We start from the raw sequence: 27,402 nt of genomic DNA on the forward strand, positions 1-27,402 counted from the left end.
AAATCTCCAATTCGGACTCCAGAACAAAGGACAAAATTCCACCGGTATAATGTCCATTGTTCATGTTTCTTGAATCAAGCAAGTCTCTTCTTATTATTGGTGTCCTTTAGTCGTGGTTTCTTTGCAGCAATTCGACCATGAAGGCCTGATTCATGAAGTCTCCTCTGAACAGTTGATGTTGAGATGTGTCTGTTACTTGAACTCTGTGAAGCATTTATTTKGGCTGCAATTTCTKRRGSYKRWWAMYYYWAWKRAMYTWWYCYYYYCMKCWCAGGTAACTCTGGGCCTTCCATTCCTGTGGCGGTCTTCATGAGAGCCAGTTTCATCATAGCGCTTGATGGTTTTTGCGACTGCACTTCCGTACACTTCCGATGTTCCGTATTGACTGACTTTCATGTCTTAAAGTAATGATGGACTGTTTCTCTTTGCTTATTTGAGCTGTTCTTGCCATAATATGGGACTTGGTCTTTTACCGAATAGGGCTATCTTCTGTATACCCCCCTACCTTGTCACAACACAACTGACTAGCTCAAACGCATTAAGAAGGGAAAAAAGTAACTTTTAAGAGGGCACACCTGTTAATTGAAATGCATTCCAGGTGACTACCTCATAAAGCTGGTTGAGAGAATGCCAAGAGTGTGCAAAGCTGTCCTCAAGGCAAAGGTTGGCTATTTGAAGAATCTCAAATATACAATATATTTTGATTTGTTTAACACTTTCTTGGTTACTACATGATTCCATATGTGTTATTTCATTGTATTGATGTCTTCACTATWATTCTACAATGTGGAAAATAGTAAAAATAAAGAAAAACCCTTGAATGAGTAGGTGTTCTAAAACTTTTGACCGGTAGTRTATGTAATATAGATGTAATAATAATTATACAATTATCAATAATACTATAGATTCTCGCTGCTACTACTACTACAGGAAGAAAGGATATGTTTTACAAAGCCTCATATGAAGCAGATATTGCAGTCTTGATGCAGTGTGCAGAAAATAGAATTCTGTCACCACATGCAAAAAGACCTCACACAGTAAGGGCCATTATTAATACTTRGAACTTTCGAGTCACAAGGTTAACTGGGGTGATATTCCCTATCATGGGTAACCAAAAAGAGCTAGCTGAAAGCTACGCTTGCAATATTCTGATAGGCTGCCACTGCTGCAGTATGCTGCCAATCAGAAAAATAATGTTCCCAACACAAAAGTCAGTTAAGGCACAATAAGTTACTTGCAACATTTTGCCAGTAAGTTATTGTGAGTTTAAAATAACTTGCTGACATATGGTTTCCAGTTAAGAAATAACAAATTCACACTAATGACTGGCAACAAGTTTCCAGTTACTGGAAAATGCACAATAACCACTTTACAGTGCAGCTCATTAGTGCGATATTCTTTTAAAACATTTGCCAGACAGATAAATAAAGGAGATACTCAATTTGCATTTGGCGTAACTGTCAAGCCCTGACCTTAGAGACGTTTTATTTCTCTATTTGGTTAGGTCAGGGTGTGAYTTGGGGTGGGCATTCTATGTTGTCTATTTCTTTGTTTTTGGCCGAGTATGGTTCCCAATCAGAGGCAGCTGTCTATCGTTGTCTCTGATTGGGAATCATACTTAAGCAGCCCTTTTTCCCACCTTCAGTTGTGGGATCTTGTCTTTTGTGTTGCACTCCTAGCTTTACGTTCGTTGARTTGTTTATTGTGTTTTGGTGGAACATTTAATATTAAACACAAATGTACGTCTACCACGCTGCACCTTGGTCTTCATTTAACGACGGACGTAACAGTAACCATCAAACACTTAAACCGCCACAACACTTTCATTCTTCATTCACTCKTTGTTTCTGACCCTTTGGAACAGTGTAAACACAACAAATACAATAATACATTTTAAACAAATTATAATCAATCCCATATAGTCTGTTCTAACAAAAAAGGTGTTAAAGTCATTAGTACAGGCAAGATTAAAAACAGTTGAATTAATTTCTGTATTCAATTGCTTTAGCTGACATTGCGGTTTATTATTGCTGAATTATTTAAGGCTCCCTTTGTTATTTAGTTTATAACTAAAATGCATTTTTTTAAATAAAATAATATATTTCGGTCACTGTAGATGCTGTGTTTTTGGTTGATGGTAAAGCCATGAAGCCTCTGCTACTAAGCACAGACAAACAAAATACAATGAAAAGGTTTCACATATTTTCAAGACCTGAGCAATTTAATGTAGGTGTTTTATTCAATGCATTTACTTGTGGAATGTTACCGAATAGATAACAACAATAGAAAGAATAATCTGGAAGAGAGTAAGGTGGAGAATAAGTAACAACGTTGTGGGCCAGGTGGTAATGGGTTAGCAGCCTTTCCAATGAATTGGAATACAAAAGAAGCCTTCCACCCTTGACTTGATAGGCTATCAGCAGGACTATAGACTCTTGCCGAGTTTAGGGACTTTAAATGTATTAATGGATGTTTTCGAGGCATGTCACTTCATCCATCTCTTTGCATAGCCCGCCAAAAGCACTGTTTTCTAACCACATCTGGATGGATCCATAACACATTACTATGGGAATAAATATCACTGAATGACAGAAATAWTGGAATAAAGTAGGCTAAAGAAGGCAACAAATTGTTGCTTACTGAAACTCCCAAAGTCATCCAATTGTTATAATAGGATTTGAAGCAATAGCCTACCCGCGTGTGGTCAACTATTYCASCACAGTTTTGTGCTGCTCTGAGACAAGCATTTTATTTTTTTATTTTTTATTTCACCTTTATTTAACCCTGTAGGCCAGTTGAGAACAAGTTCTCATTTACAACTGTGACCTGGCCAAGATAAAGCATAGCAGTGTGACACAAACAACAACACAGAGTTAACACATGGAATAAACAAACGTACAGTCAATAACACAAAAGAAAAAAGTCTATATACAGTGTGTGCAAATGGCTTGAGGATGTAAGGCATATAATGCCTGTAGCGAAGTAATTACAATGAAGAAATTACACTGGAGTGATAGATGTGCAGATGATGATGTGCAAGTAGAAATACTGGTGTGCAAAAGAGCAAAAAAGTAAAAAACAATATGGGATGAGGTAGGTAGTTTGGATGGGCTATTTACAGATGGGCTGTGTACAGCTGCAGCGATTGGTAAGCTATTCAGACAGCTGATGTTTAAAGTTAGTGAGGGAGATATAAGTCTCCAACTTCAGTATTTTTGCAATTCGTTCCAGTCATTGCAGCAGAAGGAAGGCGGCCAAAGGAGGTGTTGGCTTTGGGGATGACCAGTGAGATATACCTGCTGGAATGCGTGCTATGTGTGGGTGTTGTTATCGTGGCCAGTGAGCTGAGATAAGGCGGAGCGTTACCTAGCATAGACTTATAGATGACCTGGAGCCAGTGTGTCTGGCGACGAATATGTAGTGAGGGCCAGCCGACGAGAGCAGTGGTGGGTGGTATATGGGGCTTTGGTGACAAAACGGATGGCACTGTGATAGACTGCATACAGTTTGCTTGTAGTAAGTGTTGGAGGCTATTTTGTAAATAACATCGCCGAAGTCGAGGATCGGTAGGATAGTCAGTTTTACGAGGGTATGTTTGGCGGCGTGAGTGAAGGAGTCTTTGTTGAGAAAGGAAGCTGATTCTAGATTTAATTTTGGATTGGAGATGTTTAATTTCTAGTCTGGGGAAGGGTTTTCTTGGGGGGAAGGAGAGTTACAGTCTAACCAGACACCTAGGTATTTGTAGTTGTCCACATATTCTAAGTCAGAACCGTCCAGAGTAGTGACGCTAGTCGGGCGGGCGGGTGCGGGCAGCAATCGGTTGARAAGMATGCATGTAGTTTTACTAGCATTTAAGAGCAGTTGGAGGCCACGGAAGGAGTGTTGTATGGCATTGAAGATCRTTTGGAGGTTTGTTAACACAGTGTTCAAAGAAGGGCTAGATGTATACAGAATGGTGTCGTCTGCATAGAGGTGGATCAGAGAATCACCCACAGCAAGAGCAAAATCATTGATATATACAGAGAAAAGAGTCGGCCCGAGAACAACAGGCCCTCCGATTTGACACACTGAACTCTATCTGAGAAGTAGTTGGTGAACCAGGCGAGRCAGTCATTTGAGAAACCAAGGCTGTTGAGTCTGCTAATAAGACTACGGTGATTGATAGAGTMGAAAGCCTTCTCCAGGTYGATGAAGACGGATGCACAGTACTGTCTTTTATCAATGGCGGTTATGATATTGTTTAGTACCTTGAGCGTGGCTGAGGTGCACCCATGACCAGCTGGGAAACCAGATTGCACAGCGGAGAAGGTACGGTGGGATTCGATATGGTCAGTGATCTATTTGTTAACTTGGCTTTCGAAGACTTTAGAAAGGCAGGGCAGGATGGATATAGGTCTGTAACAGTTTGGGCCTAGAGTGTCACCCCCTTTGAAGAGGGGGATGACCGCGGCAGCTTTCCAATCTTTAGGGATCTTGGACGATACGAAAGAGAGGTTGAACAGACTGGTAATAGGAGTTGCAACAATGGCGGCGGATAATTTTAGAAAGAGGGTCCAGATTGTCTAGCCCAGCTGATTTGTACGGGTCCAGATTTTGCAGCTCTTTCAGAACACCARCTGTCTGGATTTGGGTGAAGGAGAAATGGGGGAGGCTTGGGCAAGTAGCTGCGGGGGGTGCGGAGCTGTTGGCCGGGGTTGGGGTAGCCAGGAGGAAAGCATGGCCAGCYGTAGAGAAATGCTTATTGAAATTCTCGATTATCGTGGATTTATCGGTGGTGACTCTGTTACCTAGCCCCAGTGCAGTAGACTGCTGGGAGGAGGTGCTCTTATTCTCCATGGACTTCACAGTGTCCCAAAACTTTTTGGAGTTAGAGCTACAGGATGCAAATTTCTGTTTGAAAAAGCTAGCCTTTGCTTTCCTAACTGACTGCGTGTATTGGTTCCTGACTTCCCTGAAAAGTTGCATGTCACGGGGACTATTCGATGCTAATGCAGTCCACCACAGGATGTTTTTGTGCTGGTCGAGGGCAGTCAGGTCTGGAGTGAACCAAGGGCTATATCTGTTCTCAGTTCTACATTTTTTGAAAGGGGCATGCTTATTTAAGATGGTGAGGAAAGCACTTTTAGGTCACCTAACAGAGCGAACTCTGAAAATAGATGGGGGGGTCATAACAGGCGGCAACAGTGAGAGACTTATTTCCGGAGAGATTCATTAAAAAAATTAGAAGCTCGAACTGTTTGGGCATAGACCTAGATAGTATGACAGAACTCTGCAGGCTATCTCTGCAGTAGATTGCAACTCCTCCCACGTTGGCAGTTCTATCTTGACGGAAAATGTTGTAGTTGGGGGTGTAAATCTCAGAATTTTTGCTGGYCTTCCTAAGCCAGGATTCAGACATGGCAAGGACATCAGGGTTGGYGGAGTGTGCTAAAGCAGTGAGTAAAACAAACTTAGGGAGGAGGCTTCTGATATTAACAYGCATGAAACCAAGGCTTTTCCGGTTACAGAAGTCAACAAATGAGAGCGCCTGGGGACACGCAGGTCCTGGGTTAACCTCCACWTCACCCGAGGAACAGAGGAGGAGTAGGATGAGGGTACGGCTAAAGGCTATCAAAACTGGTCGTCTAGTGCGTTGGGGACAGAAAATAAAATGAGCAGATTTCTGGGCGTGGTAGGATAGATTCAGGGCATAATGTACAGACAGGGGTATGGTAGGGYGCGGGTACATTGGAGGTAAACCTAGGCATTGAGTGATGATAAGAGAGGTTGCATCWCTGGACGCACTAGTTATGCTGGGTGAGGTCACCGCATGTGTGAGAGGTGGGACAAAAGAGGTATCTGAGGCATGTTTAGTGGGACTAGGGGCTCCACAGTGAACTAAAACAATGATAACTATCCTAAACAACAGTATACAAAGCATATTCACATTAGAGAGAGACATAAAGCGAGGCATAAAGCAATCACAGGTGTTGATTGGGANAATGATAACTATCCTAAACAACAGTATACAAAGCATATTCACATTAGAGAGAGACATAAAGCGAGGCATAAAGCAATCACAGGTGTTGATTGGGAAGCTAGCTAAGACAACAGCGAGGAAGACAACAACAGCTAATCAGCTAAGACAACAACAACAGGTAAAATGTTGATGAATGAGCAGAGAGGGTCAGTTAACTACACACAGGGCCTGAGTTCGAGGCTGGGGCCGACAGATAAACAAAAATAAACAAAATGGAGTATCGTGATTAATGAATTGTCCAGCAGGCATCAGCTATGTAGCCAAGTGATCATAGGGTCCAGTGAACAGCAATAGATGATACAGGGAAGCCGCTAGGTAGTCGTTACTACGCTAGCAAGCAGGAGACACGGCGTTCAACATTTTTTTATTATTTTTTAGTTAGTAGGCCGGGGCTAGTAGAAGCATCTGCTCTGGCCGGACACCAGATGAAATTACGTTGGCAGACCGGTCGTGATGGAACAACAGGGCTCTGTGTCGACAGAGGGTCCAGGCCAGTTGGCAAAAGATGTATTGTAGCTGGAGTAATTTTGTTTGCTAGCCGGGAGATGGGCCTGGCTCGCGGCTAACTGGTGCTAGCTTCGGGACAAGGGCGTTAGCCACTATAGTCACTCGGTAGCAGCTAGCTAGCAGCGATGATCCGATGCAAAGGTCCAGATCTTACGGCAATAATCTGGTGGTGTAGTGGATTCTAGTCCTGTTAGTGAAGAGTCCGGGAGGCATCAGCTGTGTAGCCGAGTGATCATAGGATCCACTGAGCAGGCCGGGAGGTGGGCCTGGCTCAAGGCTAGCTTTGGGGTTGGGCCACTCGGTGGCAGCTAGCTAGCTGTGATGATCAGGAGTAATGGTCCAGGGCTTACGGCAGGAATCCGGTGTTGTAGTGGAGAAAAACAGTCCGATACTGGCAGGCTGGCAAGTATTATCCAGGCTAAAAGCGGCAGGTGTCTGGGCAAAAGGTAAAGGCCGCTAGCAGTGTCTAACAATGACTAAATAGCTAGTAGCTAATTAGCTGGTTAGCTTCTGATGGAGGTTCTGGCTATAAGGTCTAAAAATAGCAGATCCGTATCACATCGGGTGAGGCGGGTTGCCGGAAGGTATATTTCATTTAAAAATGGAAAAAGAGATTGAAAATATATTGAAATATATGCAACAAAAAAAAATTATAAAAAATTACACGGGAGGACGACAAACAATCAAAAAAAGGGGACTGGTCTTGATAAATCAATCAGATTTTTCTTTTCACTGAATCTCCATTTGGGTATTGGTTAGCCTACAATTAGGGTGTGGAAATGTTAGGATTATTTTTCCTGGAATAGAAACACAATAATATTAATCAATTTAACTAAGCAACATTTCTAACAGTATAAACAGCACAACAAATACAATAATATTTTACTAACAAATTATAATCAATCCCAGATAGTCTGTACTAACAAAAAAAGTTTTTAACATCTTTAGAACAGCCAATATTAAAAACAGTCAAATGCATTTGTGAATTCAATCACTTATGCCGACATGTTGCGGTTTATTACTTGTTTAATTATTCAAGGCTCCCATTGTTATTTTGTTTTATAACTAAAATGCTTGACTGTATTTAAAGACATGACTTGTATGCTGTGAGATGACATACACAAATGAATGAATGATTGATATACTGTATATTGAAGTAGGCCTGTATGCCAATAAGTAAGTTACGCAAAAACATCTACAGCAAATAGGACTCTTAGGCCTACAGCTCCACGTAATTTCAATAATAATAATTAGCTTCTCAAAGATGCCCTCTGGTGGTCAAACTAGCATTAATGGCAACAATGGCTGACAGTAAAATACTATGACGTCACGCACTCCAACGATACCATACCATTCCGCATCATGCCGCAAGCTGTAGTTGCAGTATGACGCAACTTTTAAAGGAAGAACCACTGTATGTGTACCTGCGAAGTGTACCTTTGACTTTTTTGTACCCTAGGGAACAGCACTGTACCCTAACCATAGCCTTAAATGAAATTAGAATACAGCAGCATACTGTCATTATATAAAAATAAAACCTTCAAGCTGTTGTTTATACATTAGGCAAAGTTAAAAAATATATTCTTGGCAATATATGTATAGCCAATCTGTGTTCTGTCCACAGACCTGGTGGCACAACAGGAACATCAGGTAAGTAGCAACCGAAAGGTTGCGAGTTCAAATTCTAATTGAGGTTGAGTCCCAAGTAATCATTACACATCAGCATACTGTTCTTTCAAATGAACACCTTAATTTAGCTGTAAACAAACAGTAACTTGTTATAGATTTACTGTATTTTCACCACAACTAGACAAAACCTTCTAGGGGACCATGACAATATTCTAAGAAAGGCTCTTAGGGACATCCCTGGAACAAACCGGGAGCAAGGCAAAACCTGCAGTGGACCATGACTGTTTAAATTGAATTAAAGTCAATTATGCCTTTTAAAGTAAAATATTCTCAACTACATTTGACACCTGGGTTTTCACGTGTAGTTTCATGGTATTTTGCATCCCCATGTTGTCACATTTATTTAACATGAGATAATTTTTCCACATGCGCTCAAATGCTGTCAAGTGTATTTTCATGTTATCACATGTTGCACATGTTATCATGTCAACTTCACATTAAATCATGTGANAATTTTTCCACATGCGCTCAAATGCTGTCAAGTGTATTTTCATGTTATCACATGTTGCACATGTTATCATGTCAACTTCACATTAAATCATGTGAAATTCATGTGGTTTTTCTGTAAGGGTAAACCTTCATCCCTTGTTATATCTCTGAGTTAGCTGAGCTCTGAATTATCTCTAGACTAAAAACACGGTCTTGTTCAAACTGACTCTGTGAGTCTGGACCCCCTGGCCAGAGAGGAAGAGTGTGACTTCCTCTTCCTTTGTGTTGTTAAGAGGAGCAGCAGTGATAGAGAGCCTGGTGACTAGGCTGCTGTGAATAGGCAGCTCATCTCTACTCCTCTCCTCTGTACTGCAGACCAGCTTGACAGTCCTTGTGTTTTTCTTCAAGGCCCGGCTAATGTATTCACAGATAGTGTGTGTGTGTGTGTGTGTGTGTGTGTGTGTGTGTATGTGTGTGTGTGTGTGTGCGAGTGTGAACGAGAGACACAAAAAAGGAGAGAGAGAGGAGCGTGTGTATCTGCGTGCATGCATGTGTGTGTGCATGCAGGTATATACAGCTGAAGTTTACATACACCTTAGCCAAATACATTTAAACTCAGTTTTTCACAATTCCTGACATTTAATCCTAGTAAAAATTCMGTYTTAGGTCAGTTAAGWTCACCACGTTATATTAAGAATGTGAAATGTCAGAATAATAGTAGAGAGAATGATTTATTTCAGCTTTTATTTCTTTCATCACATTCCCAGTTTACATACACTCAATTAGTATCTGGTAGCATTGCCGTTAAATTGTTTAACTTGGGTCAAACGTTTTGGGTAGCCTTCCACAAGCTTCCCACAAAAAGTTGGGTGAATTTTGGCCCATTCCTCCTGACAGAGCTGGTGTAACTGAGCCGAATGAAGGCCTCCTTGCTCGCACACGCTTTTTCAGTTCTGCCCACAAATATTCTATAGGATTGAGGTCAGGGCTTTGTGATGGCCACTCCAATACCTTGACTTTGTTGTCCTTAAGCCATTTTGCCACAACTTTGGAAGTATGCTTAGGGTCAGTTTCCATTGGAAGACCATTTGCGACCAAGCTTTAACTTCCTGACTGATGTCTTGAGATGTTGCTTCAATATAACCACATATCATTTCCTGCCTCATGATGTCATCTATTTTGTGAAGTGCACCAGCCCTCCTGCAGCAAAGCACCCCAAACATGATGCTGCCACCCCGCAGCTTCACGGTTGGATGGTGTTCTTCGCTTGCAAGCCTCCCCCTTTTCCTCCAAACATAACGATGGTCATTATGGCCAAATAGTTCTATTTTTGTTTCATCTGACCAGAGGACAATAATCCAAAAAGTACAATCTTTGTTCCCATGTGCAGTTGCAAACCGGAGCAAACCGCTTTTTTTATGGCGGTTTGGAGCAGTGCTTACTTCCTTGCTGAGTGGCCTTTCAGCTTATGTCGATATAGGCCTCGTTTTACTGTGGATATAGATACTTTGTACCTATTTCCTCCAGTATGTTCACAAGGTCCTTTGCTGTTGTTCYGGGATTGATTTGCACTTTTCGCACCAAAGTACGTTCATCTCTAGGAGACAGAACGCTTCTCCTTCCTGAGCGGTATGACGGCTGCGTGGTCCCATGGTGTTTATACTTGCGTACTATTGTTTGTACAGATGAACGTGGTACCTTCAGGCGTTTGGAAATTGCTCCCAAGGATGAACCAGACTTGTGGAGGTCCACAATTTTTTTCTGAGGTCTTGGCTGATTTCTTTTTTTGGGAAACCATGATGTCAAGCAAAGAGTCACTGAGTTTGAAGGTAGGCATTGAAATACATCCACAGGTACACCTCCCATTGACTCAAATGATGTCAATTAGTCTATCAGAAGCTTCTAAAGCCATGACATCATTTTCTGGAATTTTCTAGCTGTTTAAAGGCACAGTCAACTTAGTGTATGTAAACCTCTGACCCACTGGAATTGTGATACAGGGATATCTAAGTGAAATAATCCGTCTGTAAACAATTTTAGGAGAAATGACTTGTGTCACGCACAAAGTAGATGTCCTAACCGACTTGCCAAAACTATAGCTTGTTAACAAGAAATGTGTGGAGAGGTTGAAAAATGAGTTTTAATGACTCCAACCTAAGTGTATGTAAACTTCCGACTTCAACTGTATGTACGTTTGTGCATGGGGGGCGTATATAAAAGTATCTATACGTCCTCTTAAGAGTGTGTGTCTCATACCAAGCAAATACTCAGACAGAGCTGAGCAATTAAACGTCCAGTCGTGCATGTTAACAGTAAATGGCCGAAGGCCTTTCAGCCCATTGTGATGAAGAGTTCTTGTGCAGTGATGACGAACTCGGCCCTGGTCAACAGTCAACACAGTGGGRGAGAGAGAGAGAGCCTCTCAAAGATGCTTCCTTTTCATTATCATCATTACCCTCTCTCTATCTGCTGATGCAGTCTCGTTAAATGGCCTCTCTCTTTTATTATTATTAGTTACCATTTTGACAGGGAAGTCATACTGAGACTACGGTCTCTTTTACAGATGAGCCATGCATAAATACATCAAACACATACAATATACAAAATTACAAAACAGACACATTTATCAACACAGAGGTCTCCGATCATTATTCTGGAACTGGCCAAGGGGGACCAGAACATCTCATTTCAGAGAGCTCCGGAAGTTGTTCCACATAAAGGGSGCAAAAAAAACTAAAAGCAGCTTTACCCAACTCTGTGGCGACCGACCGGGCCTCCAATGTTATCCAAGCCTGAGACCGGGGGGTTGGTAATTTGTAAGTCTAAATTGAATGAATGATGATAGATACATAGGAAGTTGGCCCCTCTCTCTACTACATCTGTCTCTCTCCMTCTCCATCTGTCACTCTCCACCTCTCTTTCTCTGTCTGTCTGTCTCCCTCTCTGTCTGTCCATCAGTCTCTATCCCTCTATTTCTACCCCMCTCTCTTTCTCTGTCTGTCTCCCTCTGCTCTCTCTCTATATGACTGKCTRTCACTCTATCGCCTCTCTCTGYCTTTCACTCTCTCTTTCTCTCTCTCTCCATCTACCTCTCCTTATTCTTCCTTGCTCACCCCTCTCTCTCATTCACGGCTGTCTCAGTGGGATGGTTGTTTGGGCTGAGAGCAGAGCAGTGCAGGGCAATGAATGCATTGGGGGAAATAATGTTTTTTGTGAACAGAACAGCACTAAACCCTCACCCAACTGACCTGATTTACCATTGCTGGAGAACTGCATATACACACACACCCGCACACACATGCACAAACACATACACGCATGCACACAGCGGCATTCAGGATAGGTCTCAATGGGGGGGGGGGGGGCACACCGGAATGTTCAGCAGAGGAATGCCAATCCAGAACAGAACATTTAGAATGGCAGCAAGTTGACAGAATGATCTACAGAAGAATCTTATCTAGGCAAAAGGTTGAGGGCTAGACTAATGTGCAACGCAGCAGCACAAAACCAAACCTTCTGGAGTGGTTTATAATGCCAGCAAGCCTAACACACACACAAGAGCAAGCGCGCATGCACGTGCGCACGCACGCACACGCACTCACGCTCACACACACACATATCATGTCACATCGGTATTCAGTTGGTAAGAGACAGACATTCCGTAAATGCTAGGAATAGATTGTCCACCATCTATGCGTTATCCAGACAGAAAAGAGAAATAGGCAAAAGAACATTTCGATTTAGAGCAATAAAGAAATTGAATAAATTATCTGAGCAAACCAGGAACCTTTCAATATATAAATGTAAACATTATTTTAAAACTATTTAAATATAATACATAGAAATGTTGTGGGACTATAGTAGATGAAGAATCAATATTTTTTAGATTGAATATTTATTGGGTCATTATGTTAGTATATTATGTATGTTTGTAATAGTGTGTTATATGCGAAAATGTGTTCGTATTATAAATTGTATTTTAATGTTTAAGGACTCTTGGAAGATTAGTCCAAATGGGGACTAAAAGAGATCCAAATMAAATKAAATAAAATCATGTCAYGTGAGGAGGAAGCAAGGGCTATATTAGTCATAGCAATGCACTGTGCCACCCTCACTCACTTCAAAAGAAGGTGTGGGTTGATGCTACAACAACTCTGGATTTAAACATACAAACACACAAATGAGGAAGCAGAGAGTGGGAGGGCAGGCCGCTTGAGGGGAGACAGAACGATATAGTGCTACTACAACCAGACAGAAATGGRCCGAGAGAGAGAGACAGAAGATATAGAGGGGACAGGCTATAGAAAACAAAGGGGGGGAAGGAAGGGGAGGATGAGAAGAGAAAAGAAAAAGTGAGTGATATAGTTTGTAAGCCACATTGCCAAACTGAAGGATATAATATTGACGTGTACAGTCTGGTAGCAAGACGTGACAGAGGAGCGTAGAGGCACTGGTTTGACTGTGACAGCCTCCGAGCTGTGATGTCACACATCAGACACCAACGTGACTAGTGTGCACTGTACCCAACACGGCTATTTTACATACCCAATTAACAACCACCAAAGCCCTAACAGGCAATATATTCAGACAGATCCTTCCCTTAAATCTGTGCCATGTTTGCCACCAAGCTGTGTTGGGACTCTGTTGKGATTCAGTATGTCGGTACTATTAATGGTACTATTGGTGAGTGCAGTCTATGTGGGGGAGGGTTAAATCACTGTGTGGGTGTCTCTCGGAAAACAGTGTCTATGAGAAGCTAGACTGTCTGAGAGGTGGGTTGGAGGGAGCACTGCCATGTGAGACTATGACATGGGTGAGAGAGAATGTGTGAGAGAGTACGGGAAAGAGCACCGTTTAAGACAAGCTAGCACTGTTGGTGAGTTCATGTACAGAATATCCTGGAGCACTGATGGAGCCATGCTTTACTGACTACATAAGACTGCTGCACTGTTGCAGGCTATTACCTTGTGTCAACTGAAAATAACTACATTCACCAATCACCACAAGCTTAGGCTACATTAAAGCAATTCATAAAATGATCTAACCCAACCCCCAAATCAAATGATAATCCACGATGGAATACCGATAATCTCAGCAAATAAACTGAACACTAGTAGTAGGACAGTACTGGCTATGACAAATGTGCCAGGCAGAGCAGAACAATAGCCAGCCGTGTGGGTTTCCTCCACCAAGAGTTAGCATCTGTCCGACATGAATACCGCGTGACTGGGATTTATAACAYAGGATACAGGAAGTCGTTTGACACACATCTACAAACATTATAGTTCCACTTCCCTTATACTCTCAGATGAATAGGCGACACGAATGATGTGCTCTGTGATATATTCTGAAAATAACAAACATTTTGCGCTAATCTGTTGGGATCTGGCTGTCTGTTGCGTGATTTGGAATGCTGGTGGCTTCGGTTTCAGCACCGGGACAGAGTGGACAGCTCTTGCGTGTGACGCAAGTAGCCTACTGGCTGTTGTATATGCAGAAGAAGCTATTATTGGTTGATCACACAAACCCCAAAACAGAAGCAACCTCTTAAATTGGATCTGTTCAGACAGACAAAACAGTTCATGCAAGATTTCAAGCCAAAAGCAGTTGGCTTCTCTATGGACTCCATAGGCTACCATCATGGTGGGATAATTACGCCAAGTCACCATAGCAACAATGGATGCCTACAACTTCTCTTTACAGTTTCCAAGACCATCTTAAATGAGGCAAACCAGTACAAGGTACTGAAACAACAGTTGGCTGGGACACCTTTTTTGAATGCTTCAAATCATCACCCTCACTTCAACAGGCAGAATGCAGCCTAGATTCTAGAACAAGTMCAAATGCATTCATGCAAGTGAGTCAAGTCATTCTGTTCTGACATTTGAAAAGCTGCAAGACAGCAAAAACCTTGCAGTCACATTATCTTGCTAAAAACAGCAATGGATCCAACTGCAGAATATTGAGTTTAGCTATAAGATGCCTGGTCAGTTGGTTAGCCTAACCTTGCAAGACAGGCTATCCATAGAAAATAATATCAAAGGCTTYGAATAGCCTGCTCTCTTCTTCATAATATGTTGTCTATGATATTGGGTTGAATATAGGCTTACACTGTAACAAATTGCTGTACATTTACAGCAAAAAATGTACAGTTAGCTACTGTAATTCTATATTATAGTACTGTAAAGAGCAATGCATTAAGGGGGKTCAATGGCATTCAGCTACACTGCTGTAAAATTACAGCAATTTCTGTAATTTTACAATACAATTTTACAGTTAAGTGCTGTATTACCTGTTTTGCTGTATATTTACAACAGCTTACTGGGAATTATGGTGYATTGTGGAAAAATGTTGTGTGYGGGGAAAGAATCTCTGGCTCATTTACATATTTTGAGGSATGCCTTGTAARAGGCTATATTTGTTGCACCCGTTAGTAAGAAATGCTGTACCCCACAGAATACATTACCATACCGTACTTTTGGAATCTGAAAACCTTTTCTTATAAATATACAGTGCCTCTACAAGTGTAAGTGATATAAAACAACAAATAATCATTGGTATGTTGTAATACATAATTACATACACTGTTAGCAATTGCTGTAATACATTTTAACAAAAAAAGTACTGTATTTCTGTTTTCTGTGTATTTACTGAAGTGTTCTGTGCATTGTGGGAAAATGATGTGGGTGGGAAAAAATTGCTGACTCATGAACATTTTTTGAGCCGTGCCATGTAAGGGGCAATATTTGTTGGACCCGTTAGAGAGAATGCTGTACCAATTGAACTGATTTGTGGTAGTAGTACCACATAATTTAATATTTAAATGGGGACTAATCATGGTGGCAGCAAGTCTTAAGCTTTTGCTGGTTGAGCAATTTGCCAAGTCCTACTGGTCTGTTTTACCTTGTAATCATGGCAAGTTTGGAAGTATTTGTTTAGGCCTCCAGAAGTGCAAGAAGACATAGAACACAAAATATTCATAAATATGTTGTAATATACAAATACCTAGCAGCCATCTTGCTTGCACCAATGCCATTTAATTACAGTAAAATAATTTAAAATACCAATATTGCAATTACAGTAGCATTTAYGTTCTTACAGTATAGTAGGCTAATTTTACAGTATTGTACTCTATCGTTGCTCTGATATCACAATAATTTACAGGAAGCTGGTGGCAAGTTAATTTGAATAGTACAGTAACATACTTGGTACTAGCCAGAGGTGGGCAAAGACATATCAAAAGGTATACTTACTATAAAACATAAAATACCTTGAAGACCGATGGCTCCTTAACTAAAACAACATCCCAGTAACCATTACAGAAACCTTTTACTCTATCAGCTGCCTGATACACAATGCATGAATGAGTCACTGTGCAGCCTAGTCACCACATCCACATCAGCAGCAAGACGCAGCATGGCTCTTTAACCCAGGCTATAACGTAACAGCGCTACACAGTCAGTCTGCCATAAAACAATCCTCTCGATTTGATACAATTGTCAGAATGGGAGAAATACATCGAATCGTTTTCCATGACACGCATCTCCTTGGGTTAATGTCTGTAACACAGTGAGTCGAGCCGCGAGCCCCACATCTAGCCGACTGTTGGGTCCACGCAGTCAGACAGTGCGTGTGCGTGTCTGTGAACGCGTGTTACCTACCTGTCTCCAGGTGGAGAGAGAGACGCGACTCAGTGATGTAGGGCGTATCGCTCTTGGACCGGACTCTCCGGATCGACCGACGGTCTATCTCATTCTCCGGTGACGCCGCCATTTAGGTCTCCTTGGCTGGGCAACGTCCGTCCACTGGCGACCAGCGGAACTGCGCGAGACGAGACTCATGCACCGGCAGACGGTGTAGGTAGGTGGTGCGGGCGATGAGAAATGGAGATGACTGGGGGAGAGAGAGAGAGAGAAGAAGAGAGAGAGAGAGAGAGAGAGAGAGAGAGAGAGAGAGAGAGAGACGTTCCACTGTAATAGTGAAGGTGTAAACTTGGCAGTAGAAAATCTTAACAGTATAGCTTCCCTACTAAATCTAAAAATCTCAAATAGAAAACCGAAGAAAATGAACAACAATGACAAATGGTTTGATGAAAAATGCAAAAATCTATGAAAGAAATTGAGAAACCTGTCCAACCAAAAACATAGAGACCCGGAAAACCTGAGTCTACGCCTTCACTGTGAATCACTAAAACAATACAGAAATACAGTACGGAAAAAGGAACAGCACGTCAGAAATCAGCTCAATGTAGTTGAAGACTCCATAGACTCTAACCACTTCTGGGAAAATTGGAAAACACTAAACAAACAAACACGAATAATTATCTATCCAAAATGGAGATGTATGGGTAAACCACTTGTCACACCCTGGCCTTAGTTATCTTTGTTTTCTTTATTATTTTAGTTAGGTCAGGGTGTGACTGGGAATGTTTGTGTTTTGTCTCGTTTCGGGTGGTTTTATGGAAAAGGGGTGTTGGGTTTAGTGTATGGGTTTGTGTTGAGTGAATGTTTCTAGGTATGTCTATGGTTGAGTGATGTTTCTAGGTATGTCTATGGTTGCCTGAGTGGTTCTCAATCAGAGACAGATGTCTTTCATTTGTCTCTGATTGGGAGCCATATTTTAGGCAGCCATAGGCATCAGGTTTTTGTTGGGTCATTGTCTAGGTCTGTGTCTGTGTCTAGTTGCATGTTTGCATTTTGTTCGGTTATAGCTTCACGGTCGTCTATTTGTTGTTTTGCTTCGTTCGTTCATCTCTAAATAAGAGAAGATGTATTTTTTCACGCTGCGCCTTGGTCCTCTCTCTCTCCCTTGGACAATCGTGACAGAATGACCCAACCATTCAGGACCAAGCAGCGTGAAAGGAGGGAACCAGAGCCAGTTGTGCGGATATTGGAGGTGAGCAGCGGAATGATACAGAGACTGTTAAGGATTATTGAGGAGTTTGAAGGAGAGTGAAATGAGGAGGCTGCTGTGTTGGTGCGTGAGGCACGACATCCACCCGACAGAGCGTGTGCGGGATGTGATGTTACCTGAGTCAGTTCTCCATGCTCGTCCTGAGTTGCGTGCTAACCGTCTGGGAATGACAGTTCCACGAACTAGGTCTCCTGTGTGCCTCCCTAGTCCTGCTCCTCCTGTAGCACCTTCCCGCTCCAGCCCGGTACCACCAATTCCGGCATCACACACCAGGCTTCCAGTGTGTCTCCAGAGCCCTGTTCTCCTCCACGTACTCGCCCTATGGTGCGTGTCTCCAGCCCCAGTACCACCAGTGCCGGCACCACGCACTGGCCTAATGTGCGTCTCCAGAGCCCTGTACGCACTGTTGCTTCTCCCCGCACTCGCCCTGAGGTGCGTGCCCTCAGCCCGGTACCACCTGTGCCGGTACCACGCACTAGGCCTATAGTGCGCTTTGAGAGCCCAGTGGGTCCTGTTGCTGCTCCCCGCACTAGCCCTGAGATGCGTTTCCCCAGCCCGGTACCACCAGTTCCAGCACCACGCACTAGGTCTAAGGTCGTCTCAGGGTCCAGTATGCCCTGTTCTTCTCCCCGCACTAGCCTTGAGATGCGTGTATCCAGCCCGGTACCACCAGTGCCGCACTAGGCCTAATGTGCTTACCAGGGTCCAGTATGCCCTGTTTCATCTCCCCGCACTAGCCTTCAGGTGCGTGTCCCAGCCGGTACCTCCAGTTCCGGCACCACGCACCAGGCCTATAGTGGCGTCTCAGCCGGCCAGAGTCTGCCAGTCTGCCAGCAGGCGCCAGAGCTGCCAGTCTGCCCCGAGCCGTCAGAGCTGCCCAGTTCTGCCCGAGCGTCAGAGCTGCCAGTCTGCCCGCGAGCCGTCAGAGCTGCCAGTCTGCCCCGAGCCGTCAGAGCTGCCAGTCTGCCCCGAGCCGTCAGAGCTGCCAGTCTGCCCCGAGCCGTCAGAGCTGCCAGTCTGCCCCGAGCCGTCAGAGCTGCCAGTCTGCCCCGAGCCGTCAGAGCTGCCAGTCTGTCCCGAGCTGCCGTCTGTCCCGAGCTGCCCGTCTGTCCCGAGCTGCCCGTCTGTCCCGAGCTGCCCGTCTGTCCCCGAGCTGCCCGTCTGTCCGAGCTGCCCGTCTGTCCCGAGCTGCCCGTCTGTCCCGAGCTGCCCGTCTGCCAAGCGCCGTCAGAGCTGCCCGTCTGCCAAGCGCCGTCAGGCTGCCGTCTGCCAAGCGCCGTCAGAGCTGCCCGTCTGCCAAGCGCCGTCAGAGCTGCCCGTCTGCCAAGCGCCGTCAGAGCTGCCCGTCTGCCAAGCGCGCGTCAGAGCTGCCCGTCTGCCAAGCGCCGTCAAGAGCTGCCCGTCTGCCCAGGCCGTCTGAAACATCGCGTCTGCCCAGCGCCGTCTGAGTCATCCCGTCTGCCCAGCGCCGTCTGAGTCATCCGCTGCCCAGCGCCGTCTGAGTCATCCGTCTGCCAGCGCCGTCTGAGTCATCCGTCTGCCCAGCGCCTGATCATCCGTCTGCCCGCGCCGTCTGAGTCATCCGTCTGCCCAGCGCCGTCTGAGTCATCCGTCTGCCCCAGCGCCGTCTGAGTCATCCGTCTGCCCACGCCGTCTGAGTCATCCGTCGTGCCAGGCCGTCTGAGTCATCCGTCTGCCCAGCGCCGTCCTGAACTGCCCGTCTGCCTACGCCGTCTGCCCTACGCCGTCTGAACTGTCCGTTGCCAGAGCCTGCAAAGCCGCCCGTCTGCCATGAGCCTGCAAAGCCGCCCGTCTGCCATGAGCCTGCAAAAGCCGCCCGTCTGCCATGAGCCTGCAAAGCCGCCCGTCTTGCCATGGCTTGCAAGCCGCCGTTCCCCTGCCCCCAGAGCCTGCAAAGCCGCCGTCTGCCATGAGCCTGCAAAGCCGCCCGTCTGCCATGAGCCTGCAAAGCCGCCCGTCTGCCATGAGCCTGCAAAGCCGCCCGTCTGCCATGAGCCTGCAAAGCCGCCCGTCTGCCATGAGCCTGCAAAGCCGCCCGTCTGCCATGAGCTGCAAAGCCGCCCGTTCTGCCATGACCTGCAAAGCGCCCGTCTGCCATCAGCCTACAGAGTCGTCCGCCAAACAGGAGCCGCTAGAGCCTTCCGCCAGACAGGAGCCGCCAGAGCCTTCCGCCAGACCGGATCCGCCAGAGCCTTCCGCCAGACCGATCCGCCAGAGCCTTCCGCCAGACAGGACCCGCCAGAGCCGCCAACCAGACCAGGACCCGCCAGAAGCCGCCAACCAGACGGATCCAGAACCGCCAGTGAGCCATGAGCGTCCAGAAGCGTCAGCCAGCCATGAGCGTCAGAGCCGTCAGCCAGCATGAGCGTCCAGAGCCGTCAGCCAGCCATGAGCTCCAGAGCCGTCAGCCAGCCATGAGCGTCCAGAGCCGTCAGCCAGCCATGAGCGTCCAGAGCCGTCAGCCCAGCCATGAGCGTCCAGAGCCGTCAGCCAGCCATTTGGAGCGTCCAGAGCCGTTCGCCATCCAGAACTGCCCTCAGTCCAGAGCTGTCTCTCGTCCGGAGCTGCCCTTCAGTCCGGAGTTGCCCTCTATCCTGAGCTACCTCTCTATCCTGAGCTACCTCTCTATCCTGAGCTACCTCTCTGTCCTGAGCTACCTTGTCCCGGAGCTGTCCCTTAGCTTAGAGCTGCCATTTATCCAGAACTGCCCCTCAGTCCAGAGCTGTCTCTCTGTCCGGGTGCTGCCCCTTAGTCCGGTGCTGCCTCTTAGTCCGGTGCTGCCCTTAGTCCGGTGCTGCCCTTTAGTCCGTGCTGCCCCTTAATCCAGTGGGTTAAGTTGGAGGGTGGTCATTTGGAGGAGGCTACGTAAGCGGGTAGTGACTATGGTGGGTGGGGACCACGACCTGTGCGAGCCGCCGCCGTGGACGGACGGACGCCCACCCAGACCTCCCCTAGACTTTATGCTGGTGCGCCCGGAGTTCGCACCTTAAGGGGGGGGTTATGTCACACCCTGGCTTAGTTATCTTTTGTTTTTCTTTATTATTTTAGTTAGGTCAGGGTGTGACATGGGGAATGTTTGTGTTTTGTCTCGTTTCGGGTGGTTTTATGGAAAAGGGGGTGTTGGGTTAGTGTATGGGTTTGTGTTGAGTGAATGTTCTAGGTATGTCTATGGTTGAGTGAATGTTTCTAGGTATGTCTATGGTTGCCTGAGTGGTTCTCAATCAGAGACAGATTGTCTTTCATTTGTCTCTGATTGGGAGCCATATTTTAGGCAGCCATAGGCATCAGGTTTTTGTTGGGTCATTGTCTAGGTCTGTGTCTGTGTCTAGGTTGCATGTTTGCATTTTGTTCGGTTATAGCTTCACGGTCGTCTATTTGTTGTTTTGCTTCGTTCGTTCATCTCCTAAATAAAGAGAAGATGTATTTTTTACACGCTGCGCCTTGGTCCTCTCTCTCTCCCTTGGACAATCGTGACACCACTTTCTCCAATCTTTTTTGCTCTAAACAAAGAACAAAGAACAAACAGCAAAAACATATACATGATCAAATACAAATCTTAGAATCAACTATTAAAGACTACCAGAACCCACTGGATTCTCCAATTACCTTGAATGAGCTACAGGACAAAATAAAAACCCTCCAACCCAAAAAGGCATGTGGTGTTGATGGTATCCTCAATGAAATGACCAAATATACAGACAACAAATTCCAATTGGCTATACTAAAACTCTTTAACATCATCCTTAGCTCTGGCATCTTCCCCAATATTGGAACCAAGGACTGATCACCCCAATCCACAAAAGTGGAGAAAAATTTGACCCCAATAACTACCGTGGATATGCGTCAACAGCAAACTTGGGAAAATCCTCTGTATTGTCATTAACAGCAGACTCGTACATTTCCTCAGTGAAAACAATGTACAAAGTCTTCTCATGCTTTGTTAATTTCAAAAAAGCCTTCGACTCAATTTGGCATGAGGGTCTGCTATACAAATTAATGGAAAGGGGTGTTGGGGGAAAAAACATACGACATTATCAAATCCATGTACATAAACAAGTGTGTGGTTAAAAAAGGCAAAAACACACACATTGCTTCCCACAGGGCCGTGGGGTGAGACAGGGATGCAGCTTAAGCCCCACCCTCTTCAACATATATATAAATTGGCGTGGGCACTAGAAAAGTCGCAGCACCCGCCTCACCCTACTAGAATCTGAAGTCAAATGTCTACTGTTTGCTGATGATCTGGTGCTTCTGTCACCAACCAAGGAGGGCCTACAGCAGCACCTAGATATTCTGCACAGATTCTGCCAGACTTGGGCCCTGACAGTAAATATCAGTAAGACCAAAATAATGGTGTTCCAAAAAAGGTCCAGTCGCCAGGACCACAAATACAAATTCCATCTAGACACTGTTGCCCTAGAGCACACAAAAAACTATACATACCTTGGCCTAAACATCAGCACCACAGGTAACTTCCACAAGCTGTGAACGACCTGAGAGACAAGGCTAGAAGGGCATTCTATGCCATCAGAAGGAACATAAAATTCAACATACCAATTAGGATCTGGCAAAAATACTTTAATCAGTTATAGAACCCATTGCCCTTTATGGTTGTGAGGTCTGGGGTCCGCTCACCAACCAAGAATTCACAAAATGGGACAAACACCAAATTGAGAGTCTGCATGCAGAAATCTGCAAAATATCCTCTGTGTACAATGCAGAACACCAAATAATGCATGCAAAGTAGAATTAGGCCGATACCCGCTAATTATCAAAATCCAGAAAAGAGCCGTTAAATTCTACAACCCCTAAAAGGAAGCGATTCCCAACCTTCCATAACAAAGCCATCACCTACAGAGAGATGAACCTGGAGAAGAGTCCCCTAATCAAGCTGGTCCTGGGGCTCTGTTCACAAACACAAACACACCCTACAGAGCCCCAGGACAGCAACACAATTAGACCCAACCAAATCATGAGAAAACAAAAAGATAATTACTTGATACATTGGACAGAATTCCCCCAAAAACAGAGCAAACCAGAATGCTATTTGGCACTAAACAGAGTACACAGTGACAGAATACCTGACCACTGTGACTGACCCAAACCTAATAAAAGCTTTGACTATGTACAGACTCAGTGAGCATAGCCTTGCTATGGAGAAAGGCCGCCGTAGGCAGACCTGCTCTCAAGAGAAGACAGGCTATGTGCACACTGCCCACAAAATGAAGTGGAAACTGAGCTGCACTTCCTAACCTCCTGCCAAATGTATGACCATATTAGAGACACATATTTCCTCAGATTACACAGACCCACAAATAATTTGAAAACAAATCAAATTTGGATACACTTCCATATCTATTAGGTGAAATATCACAGTGTACCATCAAAGCAGCAAAATGTGTGACCTGTTGCCACAATAAAAGTGCAGCAGCCAGTGAAGAACAAACACCATTTGTAAATACAACCCATATTTATGTTAATTTATTTTCCTTTTGTACTTGCATCATACAACACTGTACACAGCCATAAAATTACATATGAAATGTCTCTATTCTTTGAAAGTTATGTGAGTGTAATGTTTACAGTACATTTTTAATTGTTTATTTCACTTTTTTTAAATTATCTATTTTACTTGCTTTGGCAATGTAAACATGTGTTTCCCCAACCAATAAAGCCATTTAAATTGAATTGAGAGAGAGAGAGAAAACAACAAAACCACCTCCAGTGGTGTGAGATGTGCAGTGACACTATCGATTAAAAGAGGTCCTGCCTCCCTTCCAAAAAGAGAAAAGTGGAATACACACACACACACACACAACACCACACACACACACACACACAACACACACACACACACACACACACCACACACACACACACACCACACACACACACACACACACACAACACACACACACACACACACACACACAGCACACCCCCCGAGAATATGAACACGTCATAAGCCATTCCTTTTTGGGGGGAATGACAGGAAATTTGCTTTAAAATTGCAACATTTTCTCTCAGCCTCATGACAAAATGTGTAAAATAGCATGAGATAGGCTAAGCTATAAAACTACACTTTTTGTTTTTGGTTGGGGCGGGGCTTGCTCGTAACTTGCGGCCCGGGGAAACTGCCTTACGCCACTGACACACACACAGACTTTCCCTGTCTGCAACAGCACAGAATAAACACACAGTTGCTATTGTGAGAATACCTGCCCATTCCCCAGATAGTATCAGTAGGCTATAATTGGAGATGATATCTGGAGACTGTCTGGCCCTTACTTTCAGTCAGCCTACCTAACCCTAGCCTATCTGTCTCCTTCATCATGGCTGACTCCATAGCCTACATGGCAGATATTTATAATGGTTGTCAAGAGTTCGCTGCAGCTAGCAACTGGAATGAGCTGCAACAAACACTCAAACTGGACAGTTTTATCTCAATCTCTTCATTCAAAGACTCAATCATGGACACTCTTACTGACAATTGTGGCTGCATTGTGTGATGTATTGTTGTCTCTACCTTCTTGACTTTTGTGCTGTTGACTGTGCCCAATAATGTTTGTACCATGTTTTGTGCTGCGACCATGTTGTTGTTATGCTGTGTTGCTGCCTTGCTATGTTGTTGTCTTAGGTCCCTCTTTATGTAGCGTTGTGTTCTCTCTCTTGTTGTGATGTGTGTTTTGTCCTATATTTATATTGAATTTATTTGTATTTTTTTTTTTATCCCAGGCCCCCGTCCCCGCAGGAGGCCTTTTGTCTTTTGGTAGGCCGTCATTGTAAATAAGAATTTGTTCTTTACTGACTTGCCTAGTTAAATAAAGGTTAAATATATATATATTTTTTAAAGAGATCAGTAARCAAATACCCATCTGCATGTACCATCACCATTTGAAAGCTGCTATTCTCCAATTCTTCGCTCTCTTTTGGGAAGCAAGCTCACCCCATCTAGTGGATGATATCATCAGAATACACAGAATGGAACTAGAATGGRGCATTTATATGCAAGCACAAGCACATTGTCATTTTACAGCACATTTGTCCATTTGTCACTGATACTCTCTTAGAAAAAAAGGTTTCAAAAGGGTTCTTCGGCTGTCCCCACAGGAGAAGCCTTTTTGGTTCAAGGTATATTTCTTTTGGGTTCTATGTAGAACCCTCGTGGAAAGGGTTCTACGTGGAACCCAAATGGGTTCTTTCTACCTGGAACCAAAAACGGCTATTGTAGGGGTTCCCCTATGGGGACAGAACCCATTTTTTCTAAGAGTGCAGGTTCATCCCATCTCTACTATTAATGATAATGTATAGGCAGATAGCATATCTAGACTAGCGTATCTAACTCCCATAATGTAGGGTAGAGTTAGGGAGGCTAACTGAGAGTAAGGGCCAGACATGCTAATATAATACACTAAGCCGAAGGAGGATCTCCAAAAAATTGCAAAAATCTTCATTTTAGGCTCAAAAGACTATTTTCTACTGTGTTTWGTTTTTAWTATTTTTTTATTTTTTACCCATAATGTTCATTACCTTGACATTCCAAATGACCATTCAATAAAGCGCTGATGGATTATTTSTACCAGGSTTCATTGGGTTGGCCAAAGAAACAGAGCACTATTTACATTTGCTAAATAAAAATATCCAGCYCTATAAAAGGGACCCCCGGCCCGTCTAAAAGTAAATCATACCATATCTATCAATCACAATGCCCAGAGGATGTCCCGGCATTGCAGGAGAGGAGACCGCAGGAGGCATTAGACAGACCGGGTAACCTACATGACCTAACCGCCCCCTCCCGGATCCTCCTCCCGACCAACCCCTGGTAGTGTAGAGATGTTAAAGTCTGCTTAGATTAAAGATGGGCTTTTAACTAAAACTGTTACGACTTTGACTTTTAATTAGGCTATTAGATGGTTTATAAGAATTTTAGGCAGTAGAGTTAATAATAGATAAGTAGGTCTATATATAATAATAGCTTAATCTGTTAGGGATAGATACACATTGAATCATTGTCACTGTCCCTAACAAATAAATAAATACATGAAAACAATGTATTTATTTCAAACATTGACATTAAATCATCAACAGTCAAGTCAGATGCATTGCACCATTATGGTTAAGTTTGCGCTCATTTGCAGCATAGGCTTACAATAATTTCTTGATCCAATGGTTGGATTACAACCATTATAAATCATTCATAAACGTTTACTATAGCTATAACATTGCACAACATTGACAGACGACTAGAAAAGAGAATATACACAGTAATATAAATATGTAGGATATTAGTTTAAAAGTAGGATATTATTTTAGTATCAAAAGAAGCGCGTCATCCTTTTACATGCCCCTGACCAGTTTATATTCCGCTGTGTTTTGTATTATTATTTTTTCTTCAGGTTTTTGCATTTGGAATGGCACGGTTACTTTGGGAGATTTAGCTGTCATATTGCAAATTATATAAAGCATTTGTAGGCCAATTTTGTATCTGTATAATTAAGCAATAAGGCAAGAGGTGGTGTGTTATACGCCCAATATACCACGGCTAAGGGCTGTTCTTAGGCACAATGCATTGCAGAGTGCCTGGACACAGCCCTTAGCAGTGGTATATTGTCCATATATCACAAACCCCCGAGGTGCCTGATTGTTATTTTAAACTGGTTACCAACGTAATTAGAACAGTAAAAATAAATGTTTTGTYATACCTGTGGTAAACGGTCTGATATASCACGGCTGTCAGCCAATCAGCATTCAGGGCTCGAACCACCCAGTAATTAAACATAATGCTAAGTGACAGGAAATTCCAAATTGCCATGGCAATTATGCATCACAATAGTTGTATTTGGTGAAGGGCTTTCTATGGTCAGTAACACAAAGTGCCATTGGTGGATTCAAAATATAGCCTAACAATTATTTAGTTGGCCTCAGTTGCATTTGCAAACAAATTATTTTGATGTACTAAATCAATAATATGTAAACATCAACCCAAACATAGGGTGACAGTGAGCAATTGACAGTGATCCACTTCAAACCCAGTCCGCAGGAGAGCCACTCGGACCATGAGGCACAAGAGACGTGTCAGGGGTGGACCCACCTGTCTTAATCAATGAGWGAAGATTTGAAATAGACAAGATGGCGGGATACACATTGTTGGATTACTTCATTAATAACGGAGCACACACTACATTCAGACACGCCAACTGCAACTGGACACGGACAATTCAGAAGATACATGTTTGGCCAAATCGAGAACGACGATAGTATCGTCGATACCAGGCATTTGTAAAATCTCTGCCAACTATTTGTATCGGTAAACCTGTAACTCCCAGTAAAGAATAACAAAAATCTTTTCTCACATTATCTGTTTTAACAATCTTTAGCTAAGGGAGGCCGTGTCCKCACTCACACTCCAGTACAGTAGGTGGCGGGAATGTATGCACCTWGTTGATGCGATCGGCCAATACAATTTTAAAAAGTTTAGCATCTCAGAGGATTGTATAGTTTCTGTGGATAAAGTTGTGTGTGTCAACTGTAGGGATGCTCATGTTGCTGGGGATCGGAAGTGTCCGGTGCGAGATAGGCAGGTTGAAGTGGCCAGAGTCAGAGTAGCGCAGAAGGTGTCACATGCTGAGGCAGTGTAGAAAGTAGAGGAGGATGTGTCAAGGGTGACGGATCCTGAGAGGATCCCATTGAGTAGTAGATWTGTGCCAGCACAGAGGGATAGGGCACTGAGTGATTTATGCTTCAGTAAGGTTGGCTTCTTAGCGTTCATAGCAATGGTTATCAACCGTACCGCAAAAATGTTACGTAAATCACAGAAAATAGTT

General features: G+C 43.9%; 1 protein-coding gene across 1 annotated transcript in view; it reads right to left on the reverse strand.

Annotated features, from left to right (window-relative positions):
• phactr1 (phosphatase and actin regulator 1) overlaps positions 1-16,497 on the reverse strand; it is a 64,064-nt gene extending 47,567 nt beyond the window's left edge. Inside the window, exon 1 of the mRNA XM_023997973.2 lies at positions 16,306-16,497. Within this exon, the coding sequence (XP_023853741.1) occupies positions 16,306-16,417 (112 nt within the window). The 5' untranslated portion in view covers positions 16,418-16,497. The remainder of the gene's footprint in view (positions 1-16,305) is intronic.
• Between the last annotated feature and the right edge of the window lie 10,905 nt (positions 16,498-27,402).

Source organism: Salvelinus sp. IW2-2015, linkage group LG13, assembly GCF_002910315.2.
Source record: "Salvelinus sp. IW2-2015 linkage group LG13, ASM291031v2, whole genome shotgun sequence".
Taxonomy (NCBI): Eukaryota; Metazoa; Chordata; class Actinopteri; order Salmoniformes; family Salmonidae; genus Salvelinus; species Salvelinus sp. IW2-2015.